At 39.6% G+C, this 27,287-nt stretch overlaps 1 protein-coding gene across 2 annotated transcripts in view; it reads right to left on the bottom strand.

The window, feature by feature from the left end:
• Window positions 1-1,931: 1,931 nt before the first annotated feature.
• BSCL2 (BSCL2 lipid droplet biogenesis associated, seipin) overlaps window positions 1,932-27,287 on the bottom strand; it is a 38,004-nt gene continuing 12,648 nt past the window's right edge. For both annotated transcript variants that reach the window (XM_075187647.1, XM_075187646.1), the window contains exons 3-10: window positions 27,015-27,096; window positions 26,589-26,732; window positions 26,375-26,509; window positions 26,032-26,129; window positions 16,882-17,005; window positions 16,633-16,702; window positions 3,933-4,007; window positions 1,932-3,378 (exon numbers count right to left, since the gene is read on the bottom strand). In XM_075187647.1, coding sequence (XP_075043748.1) covers window positions 3,188-3,378; window positions 3,933-4,007; window positions 16,633-16,702; window positions 16,882-17,005; window positions 26,032-26,129; window positions 26,375-26,509; window positions 26,589-26,732; window positions 27,015-27,096 — 919 coding nt within the window. In that variant the 3' untranslated portion in view covers window positions 1,932-3,187. The remainder of the gene's footprint in view (window positions 3,379-3,932; window positions 4,008-16,632; window positions 16,703-16,881; window positions 17,006-26,031; window positions 26,130-26,374; window positions 26,510-26,588; window positions 26,733-27,014; window positions 27,097-27,287) is intronic.

Here is a 27,287-nt window from a genome sequence, read left to right as displayed (position 1 = left end):
AATAAAAGTTACATTTACTATTTTTTTTATATTTACCAGACTGAAATTACCTCACAGCACTAAATTTATCCAAAATGAATTATTCTCAATTTAGTTTTGTTTTCTATTTTTTCTGCTATAGTGAACTAAATTACATTTACTACACTCTTCTAGTTGTAAGTTAGCGCTGTTCATATTTTTCTGTTTTGAGTTGTTCCAAGATAGGATTTTTTGGCAAGGTCCTTTGTTACAGCTGCGACTTAAATAATCAACTTTGCTTTCAGAGAGAGCTTAGCGCAGGATTAAATGTTTTCTCTATCGTTCATGAACAGTTTCTGCCTCATTTAGAGTTGGCCATACATCAATTTTTGTGGTTAGAAAATATGCATTTCTGTACTGCTCATGTGCATTCGTTAGTAGGTTTAATATAGAATTTGACAGCAGATAAGACCCGCTTGGACCGTTTAGTTTGCCCAGTGTTTAACCTATGATAACCTCCAACCCTATTTGATCCTTAGTTCTTTGTAAGGATATCCTGATGTCTGTCTCAAGCATGTTTAAATTGCTCTACTGTATTAGCCTCTACCACCTCTGATGGGAGGCTATTCTATTTATCCAAATACCCTTGCTGTGAATCCTACTTCCTTCCAATGTCAGTGCATGTCCTCGTGTTCTTATACTTCTCTTCCTTTGAAGAATGTTTCCCTTCTGTACCTTGTTAAAATCCATGATATATTTGCAAGTTTCGGGAACGTCCCCCTTTCCCTTCTCTAAATTATACATATTAAGATCTTTTAGTCTTTCCGGGTAAGTTTTGCGCTGTAGGCCATGCATGCAATTGCCCTTCTATGTAGAGTTTCTAATGTATTTATATCCTTCTGGAGATATGGCCTCCAGAATTGAAACCAGTATTCTAGATGAGGCATTATAACTTCTTTCTTTCTGCTACCGATTCCTCTCCCTATACAACCAAGCATCTAACTTGCCTTTCTCATTGCTTTGTTATATGGCTTACCTGCCTTTATGTCACCTGAAATAGTGACTGCTAGATCCGTTTCCTCCTCAGTATTTTCCCTTATAGTGCCCTTAATACTATATTTAGCCTTTGGTTTTTGCGACTCAAGTGCATGATTTTTAATTGTTTGGCATTAAACTGTAGTTGCCACACTCTTGACCATTCCTCTAGTCTAACTAGTTCATCAATCATTTGTTTTACACCCCCCCCCCCCCCCCCCTGGTGTCCTTTGGGTAAAAAACACTCAAACCTAGTAAGAAAACAAATGTAAGAGACATAAACAAAAGCAATTAACATGCACATCAAAAACTCCATATACATACCTCTGACACTGTCCCCAGTTAATGGGGACAAATTTAGTGCAATGCTAGGGATATGCCCACCACTTCCAATGGTGCACGCGACACCTACTCACCGTGGAGATGTCCCTTAACCTGACATACCTCCCAAATTCCCATGAATCAGAACAAATGTGCCGTCTGGTAGGATAGTTAGGAGGTGTGCATATAGAATGTAATTTGTGATGAATGATAAATGGTAATACATATTGCTTTAAATCAATTCAAAACTCAGTTTAAGAGGATTGCAAGTGGCCATAAAAACTGTAAATGCTGAGGGCAAACAAATGCTATTATAGCATTTAATTAGTCATTTACATCAGTGACTGATCGTGGGAAGGAATATCACAAAAGTATAGTAGCATTCAGGGAGCAACTTCAGAATCATTTTAATTTTTCTTTTTTTTTTATTAAACACAGCTGTTCGGACATTCCAGGAAAGCCAAGAAAGCAGTTGTGCTTCACCAAGGGATACTTAATTTCAATCACATCATCCTCATGTATCTGTCACACCACAAATATCCTATTTCTAAAGATGTTCACATCTATCTCTATTTGTAAGTGTGGGTATGTATTATACAAACACAAGTCACCACGCATTCATTAAACCAGTTTAATAATGTTCAGCTGTCTAGCAGTCTCCAGCCATTCACAGTTTCATTATAATTCTGCTACTTTGCGAATACTTCTTTAGTAATAACATTATATTTGTACAGTGCATTTTATTCTGGAATGTGTATATATTGGCAAGTATACCCTGTAGTGTGAAAAATGTGCACCATGCATAGATGTGAATGCAGAGCTACTGTCCTGTATGTGACATGTCTTCTACCACTCCCAACATACGTACTACTGAGTTGTTAGCTTTATGGTCATTTTCGAGTAGCATTTTAAATATTTCTGATTTATTAGCCATTTTACTACTTAAAGTATCAACAGAAGTGTTATTTACCTGTGACAAAAACTCTGAAAATACCCGTCATATAATGATTAAGTCAGTACTGTTTGTATAGTGTCTAAATGATCCACACTGTTCAATTTATCTTAGTCCTTATTTTATAGAAATGGAAACACATCAGAATTAATGTATCCTCAGGCATATGTGTCTGGTCATGTTCTAAGTGTGCACAGCTATATAACACAATTTTAAGGTGTGAGCATTTAAGGTAAACTTTTTGTGAGCCTGCCAACTTGTAGAAAGGTGAAGTGGAAGGGTTAGGAGAGAGAGAGAGACTTTGTCTAATCATGTATGGAATGCGTTTCTGTGTATGAGTTTACAGACAGCATGGTCATCGTACCATGGAACAGCATATTCCTGTGTGAGTAGGAGATATGAGAGGAAATCCAGACAGGAATAGACAATAAGAGGATGGAAGGGAGGTTATAAAAATTAGTGCGCAGAAAAAAAAAAAAAAAAAAAGGGGAACGTGTCAGTAAGTTGGGTGTGGCATGATTAACCTTCCAAGAAAAAAAAAAGAAAAAAAAAAAAAAGAGACGTTGCACGAGAAGCATGTGTATGGGTAATCTGATGCTTTGGAAATTTGTAACCAAAAATACAACGAACAGAAAAACAAGAGGGAAGTTAAGTAACAGAGAGTAGTTCCTTCTTCCAATACAGGTGACACTAAGAAAGAGGTTATTTGTATTCTTCACCTTCAAAGTGACAAGCACTTGTTTCTATCATCCACTGTCGTAAGGGGTAACCTGTGGCTTTGAGACAGTTGTTAAACATTCACAGTAAATGTTGGGACAACAGCTTAATAGACACAAGATGCCTAATCTAAAGCATAACCATTTCCAATGACACTCTGGCAGTATGCTGGGCAAGCAAGAGTGACTGTCCCACTCTAAGGCATCAGTGCCCACTGCTCAGAGTGTACCTCTGTCGATGTGTCAAGCTTCCAGTGTGAGGCTCTCTATGGGTGCCCATATCCGTGCCCACAGCACCAGCAACATCGATGTGCGCAGGTGGAGCGATGTCCAAGTCCTGGTCAAGGTCATCTCGCTCTTCTGTCATTCCAATGGTCCGTGGCGACACGTCTAAATCTAAAACAGCAACATCAGAAATCAAGATCAAGTAGCAGATAGTGATCATCTCCCAAAGTCTGTCACCATTTTTCCATTTATCTACTAGGTACAATAATCTAGACTATACGAAATGGCAAATGCAAGATGAAAACCTTTCAGCTATTTAACATTATTTATTAAAGCGAATGGAAGAAGAGCAAGAGGCACAGGGCGAAATTACTTAGGTCATGCTTTATTCAGCAAGAGTCATAGAGAGATGTTATACAGACCTACCTTCAAGTTTTCCTTATATTTATCTATTTCAAACCAGTTCTTATACATTTTCTTTCACCCAATAGGGTAGAGTTATTAAAGACTTCTATAAAGCAAAAGTGGAGGGGTTGCCCGTAGCAACCAATCCTATTCTAGCCATCATTTTATCTTCTACATTCTGATTCTGCTTTGTAGAAGGTCTGATAAATCTATCACAGTAACGGATTTCAGATGTTATCACTTGATCAGAAACATATGACAGAGCTATAACGGACAGTAGTTCTGGGGTACAATAACGTGAAGGCTGGCAGAGTTCTCACCAGTGTTGTTTGGGGGGTCTCCTCCTGCATTTTCACCTGGACCTAGAGTCACAGTGTCTGGTGGGTCATTGAGGTCTGTTAGAAGAAACATTTTGGTTAGATCCTGCCACCATCTTCTCCCCACATTTTAATGCTACTCCTCTACAAAAGTCATATCACTATGTGGACATGACCAAAAAGATACAGTCAAGTCCATAAATATTGGGACATCAACACAATTCTCATATTTTGGGCTCTATACACCACCACAATGGATTTGAAATGAAACAAACAAGATGTGCTTTAACTGCAGACTTTCAGCTTTAATTTGAGGGTATTTACAGCCAAATCAGGTGAACAGTGTAGGAATTACAACGGTTTCCATATGTGCCTCCCACTTTTTAAGGGACCAAAAGTAATGGGACCTTAAGGCTCTTGCATTCTTCGTTTTGGTCATTCCACCAGGCCAGATTTCTTATCAATGATGCCATGGTTTCATTTGAAATATATTTTTATATCTAGGCTCTTATGTAGATATACAGCCACAGGGATGTGCTTGCAGATTACAGAGTCCCCCCCCACACATTCACTTCACCATCTGTTCATCGTCTATCTAGGAATCTTTCATCTTCTCATAACATACACACACACACACACACACACATTACTTTTAATCCTACTCTTTAGTACTATTTAACACGTGTTTTCCTCCCTAACCTTCCTCATACTGTTTGTTATTGGCAACAGAGATATGTGAACCAAGCAGAAATTGCTCAAAACGAATCAAAATAAATACATATTTAAAATAAAAAAACAACTGATGCAGAGCATAGATTAATCCTCCAGATCAACGTAATAAGCAATTAATACCTCAGCACATTACACTCTGGAGGAAAGAAACTGTGCTTTGCTTGTGTAGCAAAGCACAGGGGGAAAAAAAAAAAGAGTTGCAAAAATGAGCGATCTCTGTTATGGGATTAAGATCTTCAGATTGTGATAAAAATTGCTAGAGTAGCCAAGCCCCAATGCTGATTGGCAAGGAATATCTTACCAATAGAATGTGTCCACTGCAGTGGATCTGACATTGACCATTTCAGAAACAAAACTAAAAAGGGTTGTGAAAGATAGGTGTGAATGGACCAATGAAGGAGAACCTGGTGGAGCATATCAAGGTCATATTTTCATAGAGCTCTATCAAAGTGCAAATGATGGACTAAATTCTCTAGCGTCCAAGAGCTATGACATGAGCTGCATCTTTGCATTAGGTAATCGAGGGGGGGGAGGGGGGGTCTTGAGGGAATGCCAATTATTGAAGAGAGGTCCATTAAAGTTTGAGTTATACTTTGGAAACTGAATTATTAGCAACGAGTCAATTACAGCAGAATTTACTGTTAATGATCGGGACACAGCCCAACTTAAAATGGATCAAATGAAAGAACTGAAGATAAACTTCTCTAAATAAATTGCTGATTCTTCTGCAAATTATATAAAACCTGATCCCATTTCTCAGTGCTAATAAATCCCTTGACAATGAAAAAGAGCAGAGTTCTGCATCAAAAGGAAAATGTAAAAAGAATCACAGAAACAAAAGGTAATCACAAAACTAATAAAAGGAAACCATTACATATCTAAAACCAGTGCACAATGGACATAGGCCAAACATGGTGATCAGGTGCACTTCAGGCAGGCTCAGCAAATGTAAAAGGATATATGATTGACATACAGAGGTAAATTCTTATCACAATCCAAAATAAATCAATGAATGATTGAAAATGGGCTATCCAATTTTCTTTATTTTTTTTAATAATCTAATTTCTCTCCCTAAGAAGTCAGACCTGCTAGCACTGTAGTCACTTCTTTTCCCTTTGATGACAACCTCTAAGGGATGGTGCACAGCAATGTCTGGTCATGGCTTGTGTTAAAAAAAACAAAAAAAACAACACTCGGAGTTCATATACAAGGCACATCATAAAATACCTTTGTCATGTACTAAGACGACTTCATCTCTACACCCTGGAGCAGCCTCCTCAAAAGTAAAAATGTGCATCAATGTGCAGAGAGGCAGAAACATTTTTAAGAACTGCACTATGAACGTGTTCCATAAATTTTTCAATTTTTCTCCTAAAATACTGCTTAGTATTACTATTTTTGCCTCAAAAAAAAATCATGAGAGCAAGAGAGCATCATCATTTGTATGTCATGTTTCTGTATGTGAAGGCTGGGAGAAATGGAGTCTTGTACCCTTAATTACACCTACTCATCAAAGAAACACATTTGCAGGCGCACTCCAAGTTATATAATACACTTCACAAACAAAACTGCAATAAAAATAGTAACCATGCAGTTAAAAAAATATATATATGCGCACACACACGTTTTGGGCAGGACCCCTGTCTGTTAAACGGAGACCACTGGGCACCCAATCTTGTTATTACACCGGCCCTCGCAGCCCCAGTGCTCTTTCAGAGCAGTGATGGTGGCAAGGGCGGAAGCTGTGTTTTATAGGCTCGCACAGTTTCGATTGCAATCAAACAAGTGTGTATGTAGTTTCTCTCAGTTTCACTGATAATGCCTTCCTCAGGGAGGTTTGCCTTTTAGAACACACAGTGCCTTCCACATAAAATGAACTAAACTGTTTAGCCAAATGCTGATTTTAGGTCACAGGCTCTTATGATAGGACCTGGCGGTATTTTATTATATGAAATCCTGAAGACTATTTATGGTACTGCACCTTCATACATTCATTCAAATACGAATAAAAGGACCTTCAGAAGGAAAATAGTATTGGTCTCAAGGAGAACATTTTTCCTTGTGGAAAATGATGGATGGGAAAATTAAGGATAGAGGCACCAACTCAAACATCCAGTGGGTGTAGCATACGGCGGAGGAAAGCAACTACAAAAGGAGAGATTAATCTTTGATAAGTGCTTGAGAAGATCAATCTGAAGAAAGGAAAGCACCAGACTGAATTCTAAGTGTGGAATGGTTTGAGGAATGGCAGGTATACACGAGTCCCTAAAAAGCCTTGACCACCAGAATGATGGCCAGTAACTTCTGAATGAGAACCAATAGCACCTTCAGCTAGATACCAAAGCATTATTGAAGAAACACCAGAAGACAAGTTAAGTACCACTAAATACAGTTTTTCCCACACTCAATGGTAGGCCCTAGAAGACATGGCATTTCTAGCGTACCGCCAAACCTTTTTAGTTCAAAGGCTAGATGAAGTGCAAGTAATACAATCTAGTGTGCCTGTACCTTTTTTATTTTGCATAGTCTACTGGTCACTAAGCACGAAGTTCCAGCACACAGCCGCAAAGATGGCTGAAATTTCAAAGGCTGAGTCTCTCTGAGAAAGTTTCCTTATAGTTCACCCATCATTTTGTAGCAGAGTCAGGAAAGAAGAAGACCTGCCCTAAGTTCTTGTGCACACTATTCAATGGGCAACCCGGGGTCTGCAGCATCCACTAGAGGAGATGCGGATCAAAGAGGAAGACTATCCCAAGAGGATGAATTCTCCAGGGAGATTAAAAAAGATAAAATAAATAAATATAAATTGGGCAGTACTTTGACTGAAAAAGTTTAGTATGGGCTGTCAGATCCAGGTGCAGGATAGTGGAATCCGGGAACTTCAGTGTGCGGAAAGCGGAATTCATCAATGCCACAACACATTGCTTGGAAAGGATCCCACGTTGTGCCGAACAGGACATTGTTTTGATCCCTTTGCTCCATGACCTTTATTTTAGAAAATACAACAACATATCAGATAACCTGAGAACCAGAGTCTGACAAGTTAACACCATTATAGAGTGGCTGGCTGGTATTAAGTGAAAGGAAGCCTCAAATTGAGAAAACCGAGATACAGATATATATAGCAGCTGTCCATCAAGCCTATTTAAGGAACATTTGGGTGTGGCTCACAAGCCAGCCCTTGTTAGATGTAAACCCCTATACCTGGGAGGTGAGTGCATCTGATTTTAACGGTGTTTAAAGCATATAGGTCAGTGTAGGACCTGCATATAATGAGGTGCCCTTGACGCTGGAATGCAGGCTTAAATGTTTTGATCAAAATATGAACTAATACCTCATGGTTTCAATTTGCTAAATACACACAGATATGCAGTGTAAAGGATAAGCGCTGACAACTTTTTTTTTGTTTTGAGATACAGATATAGCCTATTTAACCTATTTGAGTTCAGGATGATAAAGATGTGCCCTCAACCAGATTCACCTGCACAAAGAGAAGGGTAGACAAAGACTGGAACCTATGCAAGGATTGAGGACCAATCCTGGGAGCCTGGAGAAAGAGTGGTTTGTTGTGGCTCCACTGAGGTAGTTAGAAGGAAATCAGTGAACATGGCACCAGAGTGTCCAGGGAGCAGCTTACCCTGACAGGAGTCCTACAAACAGGAGTCCACCACAAGGATCTTGGAGCCCTAGAATGGTATTCCTTTTTGTCTATGTGTAGAGGGCTCCCTGTCCAACATAAGATAGGCTGCAAGAAATGTAACTATGAACGATTGACAATATGCATATAACATGTACTTTCAGAGACTATATGTTGGATGACAATGTAAAGAAAGATGTAAAAAAAACAGTTTTCTGCTCTATTTAAAAAGCAACACGAAGGTTCTTGAGTGAAATACAAACAGTGGAGTAAATGCAAACTTGAGTGAAAAAGCTTTTAAAATTCCCTGGTGACTCATGGGATAGTAGTCAGGAGGTTTCTGTTCAGGGCTAAAATGCTTGTGTTTAATGGCCTTAGATGTTCTCAAAATGCTCCTGCAGTGTCTTACCCATCCCATCTCTGAAAGAGGAGCTCGGACTGAAGAGTGCTAAGAGTAGGCTCTGGAGGAGAGAGAAATCTCCTATCAACACCAGCATCAAAGGGAGTCTGAAGCATGATGTCACCTGTCACAAGAGAAACATCCAGCCAATGCTCTGCCCCATGATGCAGTGTACTGAGCATCTAGAGTGAGAGATGCATGATCCCTAGAGGTAGTGATCCACTGACTCAGCCACCTGCAGGTATAAAAAGACAACCAGAAAAGCAGGGACCAACAACGAACAGGAGGGCAGTTATGTAGATTACCCCATTCCTGCCTTCTCATCAAACCCTAGTATCCCACTTCATCATTCCTCCCAGATGAAGTGGGAGAGGACCTACATTGGGAATGGGTGGTAGAGGCAAAGCAGTGCCACCACTGCCATGCACCTGGTTGCAGGACAAAAAAAAAAAAAAAATCTGACTAAAGAATCACCTGAAGAGAGAAAAATAAAAACCAAGATGACATGTAACATGCCTATGGCCTTACCCCCTGTCTGGAGGAAGAATTTTACCTGGTTCTAAACACACAACTTTATGATAACCAATTAAGAAACATATACATTTCTCTTCAGTGAATCATGTGATAAGGAAGTCTTAATAATAAGCAGATGAAAAAGAAACAAAGCAATCGTGTCATTCATTAGTGACCCACCATAAACCACTAGGTAAGGAAATTTCTCTTTTGAGTCATAATTTAATAGATTGTTCAGACAAGTGTTTTTGGCATAGTTTGCTCACTGTGTTCCAGAAGTAACATGATGTGATCAAACTGTTCTGAAAATCATTCAGGCTTCAGGATCGGGTTTCCCCAGAGCCTGCAAGTCACTGCTGAGGCAGTGTAAACAGCAGGTCAGAACAAAAGACTTTCAGGGTGACCTATGATTTATACTGCTGCTTGTCTGACCGAGCTCTGAGGCAGTCTTAATAAGGAGCAAGTGAAAAATACCAGGTACCTAAATCTGAGGAGGGGGGAGAGGGGAGTCTTCATCATAAAGACAAACATATAAAAGTAAAGCAGTTTTGTTGTCATATTGTCAAATATATTGTATATAATCACACACTAGATAGCAATTCCTATTAAGCATACTTACCAGCGCTGTAGTGTTGCCCTCTGGGAGATCCTGGAGGAAGGTGAAGTGGGAGGGCACGATGAATTGGATCATTTTGGCCCCGCCTCTGCGACACAATAGCAAAATGACGCAATTCACCATGAGTCGCATCATTGAGGCTCCCATCCTGCCCACTTCACTAGGAAGAAGTGAGCAGGATACGGGTGAATGGCCTACTCCCCCGGAGACCTACCTGTAATTCTGTAGTCTCCCGGACATGGGAGACATGGGCAAGTATGCTATTAAAGAGACAAAGTTCAGTAAGGAACTATGCCATCTAAGGCCATATTATACGACAGGAAAAACCTGTTCAATCATGATTTGGTGTTGTGGGCGACCCCATAAATCCTTCAGTGGAATTAGCTGGTGAATAAATTTATCACTGCTCCCCTGGGTTAGCTGACAATTGTACATGAACAGGAAGATGATTACAGAAAAAAGAACAGTGATTAACAACTGAGAAGAACATAGAATCAGATTTCCTCTGTGTTTCTCCACCTTTTCTACCCATAACTGCAGCATGGGCAGATTAACCCAGTCAATGCCTTAGGTCTGTTGAATTTTTGCATAAACATTAATTTAAAAAATGAATGAAAGATAGCACTTGTGCCCAATTCTGTAACTTTAGCTGCTCGTATGCATCACTCAAGAGGTAAACTGAAACACAGACATGAGTGCTTCAAAATGCATCCTAGCAGGAGAACACCATATACAACAAGGTACCACCTGTTTTTTCTTCCCTGTGGTTTAAGTGATTGCTCCTTTTCAATGGAAGGGTTAGGATAGAAGGGAAGATTGTATTTGGCTAGCCAAATACACTCCCAGGAGAGCAGGCAAGTCTCCCACATCCGGCAAATACCTGGCCAAAATAACGCAATTCGCGCTATTTTGGCCCTGCATCAAAATAACATTTCCGACGCGGGGCCAACATGACGCGATTGAGCGTGTCCCGCCCCCTCAGCACTATCTCCAGGATGGGGTTTTTAAGTTTCTGAAACCTTGTTTCATCTTGTATTAAGTGTGTCAACTCTCCTATCCATAACAATATCCTCTCCAGCATCTGTTGCCTTGGCTAGATTTCAATATCTAAATTCCATTTGATTCCTGGATGGTTTCCCCATTTCTTAACAGGCAAGTTATTGTTCTTTAATTATCTTTTACTTCATTTGTATCAGACCATCCCACATAGCCATCTTAAAAAAATGAATAGCATTATTGTCAGCAAAGTTTGGATTAAACCCAGAAGGACTTGTAAGATCAGTATGGATAAAATGAGAAATAGTGTAATATTTCTTTAAGGAAGCTTTATTTTTCACAATATGTTTTCTTTTTTATTTCAAGATTCAGTGTAATCCCCATTTGGACTCAACATTGATTTAAACCAGGCCTGTCCAACCTGGGGCCCTCCAGGTGTTGTAAAACTACAAGTCCCAGCATGACCTTCCAGCTATCAACTGGTTGTCTACTGGCAAAGCATGCTGGGGCTTGTAGTTTCACAACACCTGGAGGGCCGCAGTATCTGCACAATCACTTTAGTGTACTGTGTTCTTTAGGTTCTTACTACTACTATTACTAGGTGGAATATTCATGTTATTAGTGAATTTTAAAATGAACTAGTTAATAGAGGACAAACAATTTAATTACATAGTCATTTAGTTCATAGTTGCCTACTCTCCTGGAATGTCCGGGAGACTCCCAAATTTTTGGGAGTTCTCCCGGACTCCCGAGAGAGCAGGTAAAAATCCCGGATCCCGAAGTCGCCGCTGTTGAAGATGGCGGGGCTAAATGCGGCATCGTGGCCCCGCCCCTGCTACGATTGGCTAAAATGGGTTAAGATTGACAGGGGCGGAGCCTAACGGCACACCACGCCCCCTCGACGGAACCCCTCTCGGACAGCTGCCTCTTAAAGTTGGCAAGTATGATTTAGTTATCATCTGACAAAGAAGCAAAAACTAAATTCAGGTTGGGCATTACTTGGACTTCATTACATTGCCTACGACTTGGAATGCCGTTAGAGTATCTTGCAACTTTTTTTTTCCCATCTGAAGTGCAATAAATGTAATAGTTAACAAAAAGAAAAAAAAATAAAATGACGACAATGTGAACAATTTGTTTTTCCACATCCACTTAGATTCTGCTGTGAATGATCCAACTCATTTTGGAAGGCTGAAGACACTAAAAGGATTAAGCACTAATCATAGGGGAGAAAAAAAAAAATCAAAACAAATTTACCTTGTGTCATGTATTTTCCATCTATGGGTCTGGTGAGTAATGTTCAGTTACATTTAATATTTTTTTAATGGATTTTAATAGTGGATACATTACTCTACACCTCAATACTGTGAGCACATTCCTCTTTAGACCACAAAAGCAAAATGTATCAAGCTGTGATTTGCCAAAATAACATTCAGGTTTCATTAGTTTAACATCCTATGTTACAGTATAATGCATTCACTAAAAGGGGTGGATTTATCGCAAAATGTTATGGCAGTATGTGAAATAAAATTAGATCAGGTGATTACAAATGAACACATTTTAAAAGGCTGAACTGTGCCAAGCAAATTAATAACAAATATGTGTAGATCCAGAACATGTGACCGACCAGCACAACTTAATAATATAGTAGTGCTTCCATGCGGAATTAGAGGTTAGATGTCACCCTCTGATGGGTTGTATATCTGAACAGTGTCATTTCCAGCTTACAAACTAGCTTTGGGCATGCAATGCATATAGTACACCAGAGAAGTCCCACCAGTAATTGCAGCTATCCTAGGTGAGAGGAAGGAAGTCATTGTGCGCACACTGTTCAGATAAACAAAACACATCTCTCTCTAAATTTCAGATCACCTATAACTTTTTTCGGCAGAGACCTTTGCTTAGAAAGCACCACAAGGTGGCAGCACACACACACACACAATGAGTTGTGGAGCTCAAATGTAACCAGAATTGGGTGTTTCACAGTAAAAATCTTCACACAGAAAGAGACATAATTAGCCCCTCTTTCCAAGAAGAACTCCCTTCTTACACAAGGATATGAATGCCACTGGGGGATAAAATATACGGTCATCTCCCTAAACACAGGTAATATTAATGTTTAGACAACATGTTAGGCAGATCACCAAATATAAAAGTAAACAGAACATAGGTCACTAGCTCTACACCCACAACTGCTAGGACACCAAGCTGAACGAATCAACTCAGTGCTATGTCTCCAGAAGGAATTACCTTTATTAACGCCTCACTATACTACCTCCAAGTGGTCGCCAAGTCTTGCAGACATCTCCCTACATTTATACAATGGGTCACAAACTTTCAGTAATTGAGAACTCCTGCTCAAATTAAATATCACCAGTATTTTCTGCTAAGCACCATTTGACTTATTTATATCCAACCTGCAGATGTGGTCTAATTGTCCTCTTAATCATCTGGGTTCCAATGTTTTTATTAGGAACTGTAACACAATTTAAAAAGGCTGTATATGTCCCTTGTCCCTTTTAAATCTCACTAATGCAGAGACATTTTCCCAGAAACTAGGCTGCCCATATACGGCTACTACTTCCTCATCTTTGCCCCCCTTCGGTTCTGCTACAATATAACAGAGCTTTACTTATTTGATTAACCAACGTTATGATCACCCCATAAGACCAAGCTCTTATTAATAGCTCATTACCCTACCCTGCTCTATTTTGATATATTTTATTCCAATTTTTCCAACACTATATGTTCTCAAGAGTCCTGTCTTTGGGACAAGCCATCACTGCACTGTCTTGCTCCTAGCACAATCTTCTTAGAACCTGAACCTTAGTTCCTGGGGAGGAACTACACAGTGTGCTGCTGATCAGAATACGGAACCCAAACATTGTGGATTTTCCTGCGCACCTCTATGGGGTATGATGCAAAATCAGTGTTGATGCATCGCGGCATACTGATCATGTGACCTTTCAGGAGGATAATTGAATTGGTCCCACTCTGTTGCAATTCTGCTGTGAACAATATACAGTCAAAGCTAAAAGTTTTGAGAATGACACAAAAACTGAGGCAGCAGACTTTGTGAAAAATAATATGTATGATGACAAATTACATATACTCCAGATTGTCACGAAGAGTGATCAGATGAATTGCAATTAATTTCAAAGTCCCTCTTTGCCATGACAATGAATTTTATCCCCAAAACAATACTTCCACTGCATTTTAGCCCTGCCACAAAAGGGTCAGCTGACATCCGGTCAGTGATTCTCTCATTAACACAGGTGAGAGTCTTGACAAGGACAAGGCTGGAGATCACTCTGTCACGCTGATTGAGTTAGAATAACAGACTGGAAGCTTTAAAAGGAGGGTGGCGCTTGAAATTATTGTTCTTCCTCTGATAACCATGGTTACCGGCAAGGAAACATGAGCAGTCATCATTGTTTCGCACAAAAATGGCTTCACAGGCAAGGATATTGCTGCTAGTAAGATTGCACCTAAATCAACCTTTTATCAGATCATCAAGAACTTCAAAGAGAGGTTCAATAGTTGTGAAGAAGGCTTCAGGGAGTCAAATAACGTCCAGCAAGCTCCAGGACCGTCTCCTAAAGTTGATTTAGCTCCAGGATGAATAAAGAATGGTACCAAAACACTCTCCAAGAGCAACTTCTCACAACCATCCAAGAACAGTTTGGTGATGAACAACGCCTTTTCCAGCATGATGGAGCACCTTACCATAAGGCAAAAGTGATAACCATGTGGCTCGGGGATCAAAACATCAAAATTTTGGATCCATGGCCAGGAAACTCCCCAGACCTTAATCCCATTGAGAACTTGTGGTCAATCCTCAAGAGGCGGGTGGACAAACAACCCACAAATTCTGACAAACTCCAAGCATTGATTAGGCAAGAATGGGCGCCATCAGTCAGTATGTGGCCCAGGAGTCGATTGACAGCATGTCAGGGCGAATTGAAGAGGTCTTCAAAAAGAAGGGTCAACATTGCAAATATTGACTCTCTGCATAAAATTAATGTAATGGTCAATAAAAGCCTTTGACACTTATGAAATGCTTGTAATTTTACTTCAGTATAACATAGCAACATCTGACAAAAAGGTCTAAAAACACTGAAGCAGCAAACTTTATGAAAACCAATACTTGTTTCATTCTCAAAACTTTTGGCCATGACTGTACAGACAACATTCCAGGTAAGAATGAAAGAATGATATGTGGAGATGGACAATAACTACTTCTGTTATATGTTCTAAGGAGAAATCGATTCAGTCAGGTCGCTCCATAAGGCGTACGTTCTAAAATGTGCCTCTCTTCTGCCTTTTATGACACTAGACATGTTCTAGCTTATTGAGAAGATGAACATCCGCTTTTAAAGTGGCATCACTTCATTAATACTCTGTTATTCAATTACAAGCTCACCGTATTTATGCCATGGTGTATCTGTTAAATTAGATCTAAACTGACAATGCTGGTAAATCAAAGTCAACGCTCCATTGGGAATATATAACAATTATCTTCATTTTGTTTTCTTGGTGACTTGTCTGTATGGATAGGATATTGTGCTTCATCTTATTACTAAGAACAGTTCTGTATCACAATGGTGAATTCCTTTTTCCAGTTTCCTTAAAAATAAATAAAGCCTTGTAAAAAAGTACGCTGTCAGGAGTCACCATTTACTTTGCGGGTGGCCTTCCCTCCTAGATAGGACATCTTTTATTAACATTGTACATTTACATCTCCAATCATAACTCTAATCCACTGACATCACTCTAGGCTCCCTGCCTGTGGAACAATCTCCCACGCCCTGTTAGGTTATCCCAGGGTTTCCCAAACCCAGTCCTCAGGGCTCCCTAACAGTGCAGGTTTTGCACATCTCCTTGCTGGAGCACAGGTGTATTCATTACTGACTGACACATTGTAACAGATCCACTGGTGGTATAATTATGTCACATGTGATCCGGAAAACCTGCACTGTTGGGGAGCCCTGAGGACTGGTTTTGGGAAACCCTGGGTTAGCTTCTCTCCAAGGCTTCAAGCGTGGCCTTAAAAAAATCATTTCTTTATTCATGCCCCTCAGACCACCTGCTAACTCCTTTGCTTCGGCTAGGACCTTTAACCCTCACTCAGTACCACCCAATTTGTGTCTTAACCTTCCCTTTAGGATGTAATCTTTCTCAAGCACGGCCCTCTTTCCTCATATACTACTTCTTCTATCCCATCACCCGCAGTACATCTAGGCTTGCTTCCCTAAGCCTTATCTTCTTGTACCCAAATCTACTTCACATTGGACATTACCATCACTCTCTCACTGTGCAGTAAAATCTTGATCAGCATTACTACGTTATCTGTGTATTATTTGTTTTATTAGTAGATGTCTGGTGTTTGTATTATTTTGTTTTGCATGTATTATGTAATGCGGTATGGATCTTTGTTGCATGTTTATTGTATACTACTGTGAATGTCATGTACAGTGCTGAAGACCTTTTGTGGCACATATGAAAGAGAATAATATTCTTAATGATATGGCATAGAATCCTCAGCCATGTAAAACACAATGTTGCACAGAGAATTTCAATATCTTACAATCTACGACAGCCATTGTGTAAATAGAGAAGCTATGACCTCAAACATGTAAGATAAGTGAGGACCTCAGCATGCTCTGTTTATACAAATATTAATTATAAGAAGTTTTAGTAACAATATCATACCATTGTTTTGTATATTGTGCTCCAAAACCAATTTGTCACTCAATATGCTTTTAAGAAAGGATAGAATTACCAGACGTATTAATGTGGAGGACCTCACCTGACTGAGATCGGCTTCCTGGGGTCTCAGTCCTCTGACCATCTGTGCTGCCAGCCCTTCTGTCTCCAATCTGCAGGCAAGTGCAAGTAAACATGATTTCATAACCTGCTCTCTTATAGCTCTATAACATTGTTCATTTAATCATCTTCTATTATTTCTATGATTAAGGATAATGGTTTTTGTTCACGTTTTCTAATTTGTCATCTGTTAAGTAAAAATTGGTTTCCTACAGTTTATTTCCAGACTCACCCTCACATGAGATCTTCCAAAACCCCACTGCAGGTAGCTAAGCAAAACCAGGACATTCATGAAGACGAAGTTGCTGGAAATGCCAATTACAGCAGACATGACCGGGAAATTGTACAAGAGATACCTGCAAAGAAATGGAGAATCTATGAGGATGGTGAGATAAACTGCAGGTACCAAGACCAGAAGTCATACGGTAAACAAATAAAGAAAATATCTGACGTAGCACAAGTGTCTGAAACCTCTAGCTGAAGAAATGCTGCATGAGGGGTTTGTGAAGCTGCAGGAACTCTTTAATAAAGCAAATATGATGAACTAGGTCCCAGGAACTAGCTTCAATGCTATGGTTGGACTTCTGTCGTGTGTGCTGATATACAGACAAATGTATAAATGCTATGCATCCATGAAGAATGGAATGACTTTGTTTGCCAAAAAGCAAGTATGAAAATGCTGATATACCAGAAAATATACTTGAGATTGGAAGACAGTACGCACATTATAACTGCATTAAATAGGTAGCCCAGCCTAGATATTTTACCCTGTGCTGTTACTTTTCACCACAGTACAATATACAATCCAATGTGAATACTGTTGTCCTCAATAACATGCAGCAGTGTATACTGTTGTAAAAGTCTGGACGGCGTGATCCAATTAGGTGCTGCCAACAATAGTCCTACTCTGTAATTATCCATGCAGCCTGGGGAACACAAAACAGTAGAGGTTTTGGTGTATCAAAGGGGTTAATGGTGGTTCTAACGTAGGGACTTTCACCCTACTTCTAAGGAAGGCACTAGGGGAACTTTGTCCAAATCGACTTTAATTTATAAAAATATAATTATGCATTGGGGGCATGATTTGCACCACAATTTAAGCAGAAAAGCTTCTGAAATGTGATTTTAAAGGTTATTAATGCAGCAGGGCAACAAATTCTGGCTCCTCCCCAGGAACCAGCCACCTTAATACCATGTGGGTCAGTGCTATTCCATGGTGTCCTCTACCTCTGCTTCCGACTACCTGTCTGAGCTGGGTGATTACCTTCACAAGATAATACAATATGTCACAGACAGCGCGTGCGTTCACAGTCGCTGGATCTTAACAACAAGTATTAAGTGTATTATCCTGCAGCAATAATATTTCAATGTGTTTCCGTGGACCTTTAGCTCAATAGCACCTTCTCTTGTGGGCACTGAGAACTCAAAGTACTTCGTAACACCAATTAATCTGTGTGATTAGGATATTTTACTGCTGGACTCCATAAGTTCTTTTCTCATAATACGGACAGTTTTTACTGGGATTAAGCAATTAATTTGGACAAAACAAAAAGACAGTTGTCAGCGCTTATCCTTTTCACTACATATCTATGTGTGTCTAGCAAAATGAAAACATGAGGTATTAGTTCATATTTTGATCAAAAGATTTAAGCCTGCATCCCAACGTCAAGGGTACCTCATTATATGCAGGTCCTAGACTGACCTATATGCTTTAAACACCATTAAAATGCAGTTACAATCAGATGCACTCACCTCTCAGGTACAGGGGTTTACATCTAGCAAAGGATGGCTTGTGAGCCACACCCAAATGTGCCTTAAATAGGCTTGATGGACAGCTGCTATGACAAAAAGGCAATATTTTGATACAAAACCAGAGAAAAACAAGCCTGCGCTCGGTATATCCCATATTATATATGGTACCAGCTGCTTGGCAATAAGCCTGCGCTCGGTATATCCCATATTGTATGTGGTACCAGCTGCATGGCAATATAAATGCCCATATATGTATACAAAACAAAAAGACAGTTGTCAGCGCTCATCAAGCAATTTGGACCCTGGAATGCTGCAGTTTGTGTGTGTGGTGCATTTTACATTATTTATATGCTTTTATCTTAATGATGTATCAATTGTGATCAATGACATTGTATCCAGTGTATATACCTATTACATAGTGTTCCCCTTATTTTACTTCTATTATATGCTGTGTTATTATGTGGTTTTAATTTAGGATTGTTATGAATTTCATTTTTTATGTTGTTTATTAGGATCTTTAGCATTTACAGTCTTTATGCTATTAGGATCTGTGCAATAGTGCCTTAGAAGGCTTTGTGGTACATAAATTTAAGTTATTAATTTTCATGGATTTTATTGAGAGAAAATATAAATAAAAGTTTACTATTAACTCCACATTACTGGCATCACCTGATTCTGCTAGGATCAAAGCATGTTTAATAGGCTTATATTTCTCTAGATCAATTAGTACCATTATTAAAACGAATAAAACACAATTCCGTCGTAGTGATTAGTCAATGAGCACATAACCAACATTGTACTAACTAGAAATTTATGAAGTTGGGATACCCTCGGTTATTGCAGCTCTTGCAAATTGGATAGAGTGCAGTCAATATCGATATCTTGCCAGCAAATCCAATTACTGTAGTAAAAAAAAATATTTTCCTCTGACATTTTGCTGTAGATGGAAATAATTTTTATGTGGCATTGTAGATTCAGGTGAACATTCAACAGTTAAGTTTTTGCTGATATATTTGTTAGTGTTTTATTTCGTGTGGAATGATTCATGAAAAATCTGCCATTACAATTTAATTGAGAGAAAAGGGTACTTGTTAATTATGTGTGTGTAGCTACTCTGTTGCAATTGTTTTGCGAGCTTTGGAAAAAACAGAACATTGGTTCCCTACAGTGGCAACAGGATATAATTGGTGGTACTGCTGCAGTGTGAGGGTGGCGTGGTGGTAATGATGTAGTGTGTTTGGGTGTTAGTATTGTTAATAAGTGGCAGAGGGTATTGCTGTAATGTGGGGGTAATGTTGGTTGCTGTAATTTAATGTCAGGGCTGGCTGGAGGGAAATAGATCTATTTATCAAATGTGCATACTATTACTTTAATGTTGGGGCTGGAGGGAGGTCTAATTATATTACGTGGGTACTATTGATTTAACACCGAGGTGGTTGGAGTTTTCTAAATTTCATGTACCCATTTTTTTTCCCAAATTGGGCCTCCAATATGCCAGGACCCAGACAAGCAGCAACTAAAGACCCCAGCAGCCACAGGTGATGAAAGCGACATGAACAGGTAGGAGAGACCAGGACAGTCTGCCAACGGTCCTGAATTTGGTGAATGACTGTCCCGCTTAGTCAGGATTTGGTCCGACTACAAGGACAGTTGGGAGGTATGTCCTGCTTCATACTGTACCGTTTGTGAAGGCAGAACTGGATGCACCTAACAGTAGTGCTCACAGTATTGCCTGTGTATTTGTCTAATAACCATATTACATCATAGGAACCCCCCTGTCTTAAGTGCCCTGGGCTCCCTGAGCCATATTCCAGCTCTGGTTGGTAGGAAGCAGATAGCTACTCCCAGTCCCCAGACAGAACACAGCCTGCAGAGCAAGCCAAGGAGCTCAAAACCTCATGAGATTCTCATGAGACAAGAGCTTCCCTGCTTACTCTACAAGAAGTTCCCACCCTGATGGATGTCGGCAGCATCAGAAGCATAGATAAGTACAGTGGGCTGGGGGTGTCATAAAGTGGATGGGGAGGGCATGATAAATGTAATGTTTTATTACCCCTGTTGACCACACCCCCAGTGCAATGTGGCCACGCCCTTGGCGTCACATGGTTTACTTCCTACTCATCAACAGAGGTGGAATGTTGCAGATCAAGAGAAGTCAGACATATGCTGGGTTTGGCACACACAAAAGCAGATCTCAAACTAAAGCTCAGAAGGGGAAAATCACACTGCTGCTGTATTGACCAAATCAGGAAGTGGGATGAGCAACAACATCCCATTCCCCATCGGTCATTTTGGATGAAGGCAGAACTAATGGCAAGGTCAGGGCCACCATGGTTGCACGTTGAATTGTCCAGATACAAACAAAATATTCTAAAAACTGCATTTAAAAATGAAGTTAAACAAACAATAACATCAGTAAATTGCTAAGATGAACGTCTCCTGCCACTCCCACATTTGTACAGTGGGTCAGATTGGTTAAGGATATCCTCCTGATAAGAAAATGTTCCCCTGTAACTCCTGAGGACCTACACCAATTGAATTATGTAGATGAGATACTTTTTTTTGAAGGTGGCCTGCCTTCTTGGGACACCCTTATCCTAAAATTAGAAATATATTCTACACATATTGCATGTTTAATCCACTCTGCTGCAACTTTTGGATATACAAATACATTTGGTTTTCTCTTGACTCCCTTCTTTACTCATAACCAAAAAAAAAGGATATGACTATCTTTTTTTGTTGTAACAATTATGCCTGATGGGTTATAGTACTATTATAAAATGTAAAATAAGTTGAATGAAAACCATCATATTATATGACTAATGCACAATTACATCATTCATGGAAACGGGCATTATTCATATTTTAAACATTCATTAAAGTCTGTTATTAACCATTACATACAATATTAAAGCAAACTTCGACTATTTTTAGAATATGCCTTTAGCAGTATATTGCTTTTTATGCAACTTAGCTGATTAAAAACAAAGGAAAAAAGTCTTTAATAATTGGAAATTTTTTAAAATATATCCCATTTTGTGAGACAGAGATGGGGCTAAATCCTCATTACTATCGAAGTCTATAAATTTAAAAGTTCATCTTGTGACTGTTGGGATCCAAAGAGTAGTATGTGACTGAAACAGAGGGGGACACGATTGTGTAAACTGTCAAGATTATGTAACTTGTGCACCCAATTTGTGATGTATATCAGGGGCAGAATTTTCTTTGGGGAGGCGCCATTTAGTATAGCCCCACCCCTCCTTCAATCTGATTTGTGGCCATCGCCCCCTTCTTTGCATTAATCAGACCTAACGGCTAAGAAACAGGCAGTGGATGACTGTTCTCACTGAGTTTAAACCATAATTGCAGCTGCCGGGCAGGATCCTCTGCCATCCGCTTGGCCGCTATGCACACTCATGCAGTGTGCTGCTAAGGGTATGGTGTATATTCTATTATTGTCCATGTAGATTTTACAAAATAGGAAAAAAGAATCAAGTGTTTGAGGTAGGGAATTTAGGCATAAAAACATACCACTGTCAATGGCAGGCATTCTATAATTGAAATACATAAACACAACTGTGACATTAGATCAAGCTCCTTTTCCAAATCGGGATGGGCATAGGTATTTCATTTGTTTGTACCAAGGGGCTCGATGAACATCAAGACTTAGGGGGGTATTTAATTGTTAGCGAGACGGGTGAAAATCCTGTGCTTGAAAAATATTCCCGTTAATACGGTAATTACTCGCTGAATTTCATCTCGCATTATGGAGATGTATATTAGTTCACATCATCTCACGCTTGCTGGGTGTGCTTGTGCTTTCTCTGTTGCCCTAAGGAAGAGGAGTGCACAATTCTGCTGTTATGTGCACTATTACCAGTTACAAAAATGGCTGCAAATGAATACAACTATACAGCAGCTATAATAGGAAGTCATCAATCTGGTATTTTATTTTTGTTAATTGTACACAGATGGACTCCACAGGTTACATAACAATTTGAAGACAACCAATTCCACTAGGGGTTATTATAGCAAAAAGGGTGAATATTTATATAATACATTATTTTGTTTACAGTAAGAAATAGCTTTAGTGTGTTTTATTTCTTTTACATTACAGAGAAATTTGTGTTGATCAATGGTAAGAATTTCCAAAGAAATCTATCATGGAAGCAGTGCGTTAGGAAATAAAATGCGAAAACTGCCAAAGGGGGGGGGGGTTGGGGGGTTAAGACAGCCAAGATAGTAAAGAAAGGGTGAGAAAAAAAAAAAAAGTGTATTCAGACTTAATTTTACCAGCCACTAAAGAAAAACAGGTCTCTCCGATAATACACTCTAAATATCAAATGCTAGCTTCTATTTGTACAGGCAAAGGGAGAATGAACTGAATATATGTTTGTAAAAAAAGGGATACTGAGGGCCAGTTTATTGTTCAATGGGTACTATTTCTGTATTCTTGTCCTACAGCTAGAGTCTGTTTAAATGGGTGTGTGTCCCGTCAGTTTGTTATGGCTAGAGGTACAAGACAGGGTTGCCCTCTGTCTCCCACCCTATTTGCCTTGGCCATAGAGCCACTGGCATGTGTTGTTAGGATGGAGTCAGATATTACTGGGTTGAAGGTGGGCTGCAGGACGGACAAGATTGCCCTTTACGCAGATGATATGCTGCTTTTTCTGTCATATCCTAATAAGTCATTACCTGCGTTACTCCGCGTGGTCTCGGTGTTCGGTAGGTACTCGGGGCGTTTGATCAACTGGGACAAACCTGGCTCTGCCGAATCTGCAGCTCTATTATTTTGCTCCTCAGGTGGCACACATTGCGGTATGGTTCCGGTCGCGGATGGGTGTGGACCTGCATGATTTTCTAGTCTCTGGGACAGGCTCTAAACATACACGGGCGCAGTTTCTCTTAGCTGGTAGGAAATCGGGGGGTGATCCTCCTTTATTCAAACAAGCCATGAAGGGGTGGCGACATCTCGAATTGGGGGTGAATTGGACTGGGATCCATGTACTCCACTTTGGGATAATCTGGATTTTGGTGAGCTGGTCAAGATGGAGGGAGCTGGAGCTTGGCGTATTTACAACATAGTACATATTGGACAATTGTATGATAATGGGATACTGAACTCGTTTGAGCAATTACGGGGATTATATGAGCAACCTAGGGGTTACTTTTATAGGTACTTACAGTTGAGACATGCTTTGGGCTCGCAGTTCAGTGGATCTGCCCCAAGTTTTAATGTAGATCCATTAATGGTGCAGCTGTCATGGTTGGACTCAAGGCGACAAATTTCGTCTCTGTATTCCCTGCTATTGGAAGGGTGTGGGAGGATTGCCGGAGTTGCGGGGCCAATGGGAGGGGGATCTTGGGCAAATTAGTGATAAGGCATGGGATATTATGTTGTGTAGTCCGAAACAAATCACTGCATCGGTTAAATTTCGCCAGGTCCAGGTTTTCCTGCTGCACAGAGCGTATCTTACTCCTCTTCTGCTCTCTGAATTTAGTGAGGGTCAGGTGGTTCTCTGTCCTAAGTGTGGGAGTGAAAGAGGGAATTTTTGGCATATGCTCTGGGAGTGCCCCTTGGTCTCATACTTTTGGATAGAGGTGGGGGTTTGTATTAACAGGTTGGAGGTGGGAGTATCTGCCATGATGCCAGAACTGTGTATATTTGGTTTGGGTTTGGACAAAAACATTCATAAGCTAATTAGATTACTCATTAACACGATACTTATGCTGGCGAAAGTGGTCATCGCTAGGAAGTGGATAGCACCGGAAGGCCCGACCGTGAGGAATTGGATTGATCTTGTTAATGACACAGTAGGCCATGAGAAGTTCATGTACACCAGTAGGAATCTAGTGGATAAATATGAAAGGATCTGGTACAGATGGAGAACATCCCCATATGTTACAGAAGGATTGAGGGAGGTGGAGCTTTCCTAATGCAGCGTTCAGAGCAGACACCCAGCCGCCTTTATTATTAAAGACAAAGTTTTGTATTTGCTGTTAATATTGTTATGTTATTACCTCATTGTATCCTGTATTCTAGACAATGTGCATAATCTGTTCATAAAATCTGAGTTATAATGCATTTTGACTGTACCAGCCTAATGTTTTGGGCTCTTTTTGTTGTTAAAAAGTAAAAAAATGCAATAAAATTTTACTTGATTAAAAAAAATAAAAAAAAAGGGGGGGGGGGGGGATACTGCCCTCTAGTGTCAGAAGCTGTAACATCGTATTGATAATTATGCAGTGAAAGTTAAAAAAGTAACTAGCCAATAAAAACAAAGCATAGCTTGCATGTTGCAGTGTTGAAAGTAATGTGCAACATAATCGGATCAAGAATGTATAATTGTGCAACATTTAGTAAAAAGTCCTCACTGCTTAAATTACTGTGTCCACCAAGGAATAAAAAAAAAAAAACCATAAGTGTAATACATTGCTTTTAAAAGGGGGATGGAAACCACCAGACAAATTACATTATATAAAAGAGGAGGTCACAAGACTGAATGTGCCCCTATCACGTGACTTCACATCCAATCATCTCATACCCTCTGCTGCCAAGAAATTCCTGTTGTAGTATAGCAGAAATAATCCAGCTCAGCCAGGCGTCTACATCGCCTTCAAATAAAAGATAGATGACCGATATGTCTAGACTTCATATTCGAGGCAATTGTTATCTCTACGGTCACAATATCTTTTTTTAAACATGTAAATGCACAAAAATTATTTTATCAGAATATTTACAGAAGTTGAAAAATTAGCTATTTAAAAATGACAGTAGTGCCGCTCTTCCGAACACCAACATTATAACAGGCTAAAGCTGGTGTTACAGTTTAAACAATGCACCACAGAGGGGAGGGGAAAGTCAGGGGCACTAGGATATGTGCATAGGGTAACATTTAGGAAAACTGTGTATATAAATGTGGTGCTGAGAGAGTACTTTTGTTTTTTTAGCAGTCACCTGCGTTAGAGGTTTAATAAATGTCCCCTACAGTGCTCTTAGCTTCGAATGCTGTAAACTAAGAGTGGCATAACGGCACAGTGGTTAGCATTGTTACTACATTTATATACACGTTTAGGAAAGGTTGCCTTCTGCTCTGAGCAGAGTGGGGACTGAAGAATTCTTGTGCAGCCAGATTTTAAAAATGCTCAGCATATATAAATATCAGTCAAATGTTTTAATTCAGAGCTGCTTCATAATAGTTTCCCTGCATGCGACATGATCACTCAGGTGAAGTATGTAGAATATATAAATAGAACTTAGAGTCTATGGGCCTGATTCAGTAAAAAAGGCAAAAAAAAAAAAAAAAAAAAAAAAAAAAAAAGTGTATATTTGCTCCTGGACAAACCATGTTACAATGCAGGGGTGCAAATTAGTTTGTTAGTTTGCACATAAATGAAAATACTAGCTGTAATTTCATATAGCACACACAAATACTTGATAGCTTTATTTTTAGACTGAATTTTAAAGAGGATCTAAGACATGTCCTGTCCCAAATATGCATTTTTCCTCACATTTAACATTCACCTCCCCCTCCAATGCAACATGGGTTTGCCCAAGTGCAAAGTTATTTTTTTTATCTTTTTTGCTTTGCTTTACTAATGAATCAGGCCCTATATGTATATGTCTCACCTCAGTCCAGTAAAGTAGGCATGGACCCTTAGCTCAGCATTGTATATTTGTATGCGGACACTCTGTATTTCTATCACGGCCCCAGTGGTTGGGACATACTGGAAGAAAGAAAAAAAAAAAGTTTTAAAGAGAGGTAGAAAGATACAACAAATATGGGGTATATGCCGAAGGGAAAGAAAATGATGAAAATCCACCCGACAATGAAATAAAAGAAAGTAAAATAATGGAAAGGATGGGAAAACGAGGAGGATTGAGTGGGGACGAATTAAAGACAGTAAAATAATTAAAAATAAATTAATTCAGCAAACCAAGCACTGAATGAGGTTTCCAGTGGAACACTAACCGAATCCTCTCGATATTCAGCGTGCAGCTCAACTTCAAGAGACTGCTTCTGCTCATGCAGCCCTGACAGTAACAGAGGCAGAAAAGCCAGAGTCTCTATGGTTCTCAGGAGAGGAGATTTGTAGTGCAGCATTGCCTGGTGAGAGAACAACATGATCACCAAGAAGAAAATGTGGAAATGGGAAGAAAGTGACAGACAAGTGGCAGTAACTCACTGAACGAGCAGTGTAAGAAATCGGCGTCCCTCCTCGCGTATAACATGACATTGAAACCATAAACATCCCAAGATCCTGATTAGCTGTAGACTCTGGGACCTGAAGCTCCAGGGATATGCGGTATGGTTGTCCATACATAAGTACCTAATGGAGAGGACAACAGAGTGATGATACATAAAATACATCAGTTCATACTCAAGTAAGGCAGGCACTGAATCCCATAGAAACTACAAGACATTCTGCAAAAGCTACAAACAGCAAAAAACCTAGTGTACTGGACACACGATAGGTAGTGTTAAGATATTCTAAGGATTATACATTTATTTTTATGATTGTTTACCTTTGAACAGCAGGGTTTAGCACAGGGAAGACATGGATGAGAGGAAGTATTTTACAAAATTGATCATATGACATATTTCTTCTTACCCTGTCACGGTTATTCCTCAAAAGAGACACGTTGGCTGTGGGAAAAGAGCACAGGATTCCGGGTGGTGGGTTGCAAGCAGAGCTGAAGAGGGAAAAATTACCAAACTGGTTATACAAAATGCTTCTGACGATCTATTTACCTGGGAAGCATCACGAATAGAGGGAAAAGGATGCGACTTAAGTGCAGGGGGCTTGGACAATTAAAGAAATTCACAAACATTACTATAAAAAAATATATGAACCGATATGTTATATACAATTATATAATGAAAC

This window comes from Mixophyes fleayi, chromosome 10 (assembly GCF_038048845.1).
Source record: "Mixophyes fleayi isolate aMixFle1 chromosome 10, aMixFle1.hap1, whole genome shotgun sequence".
NCBI lineage: Eukaryota > Metazoa > Chordata > Amphibia > Anura > Limnodynastidae > Mixophyes > Mixophyes fleayi.
Note: the sequence above shows the minus strand (reverse complement) of the source record. Positions and strands in the feature narration are given on the sequence as shown.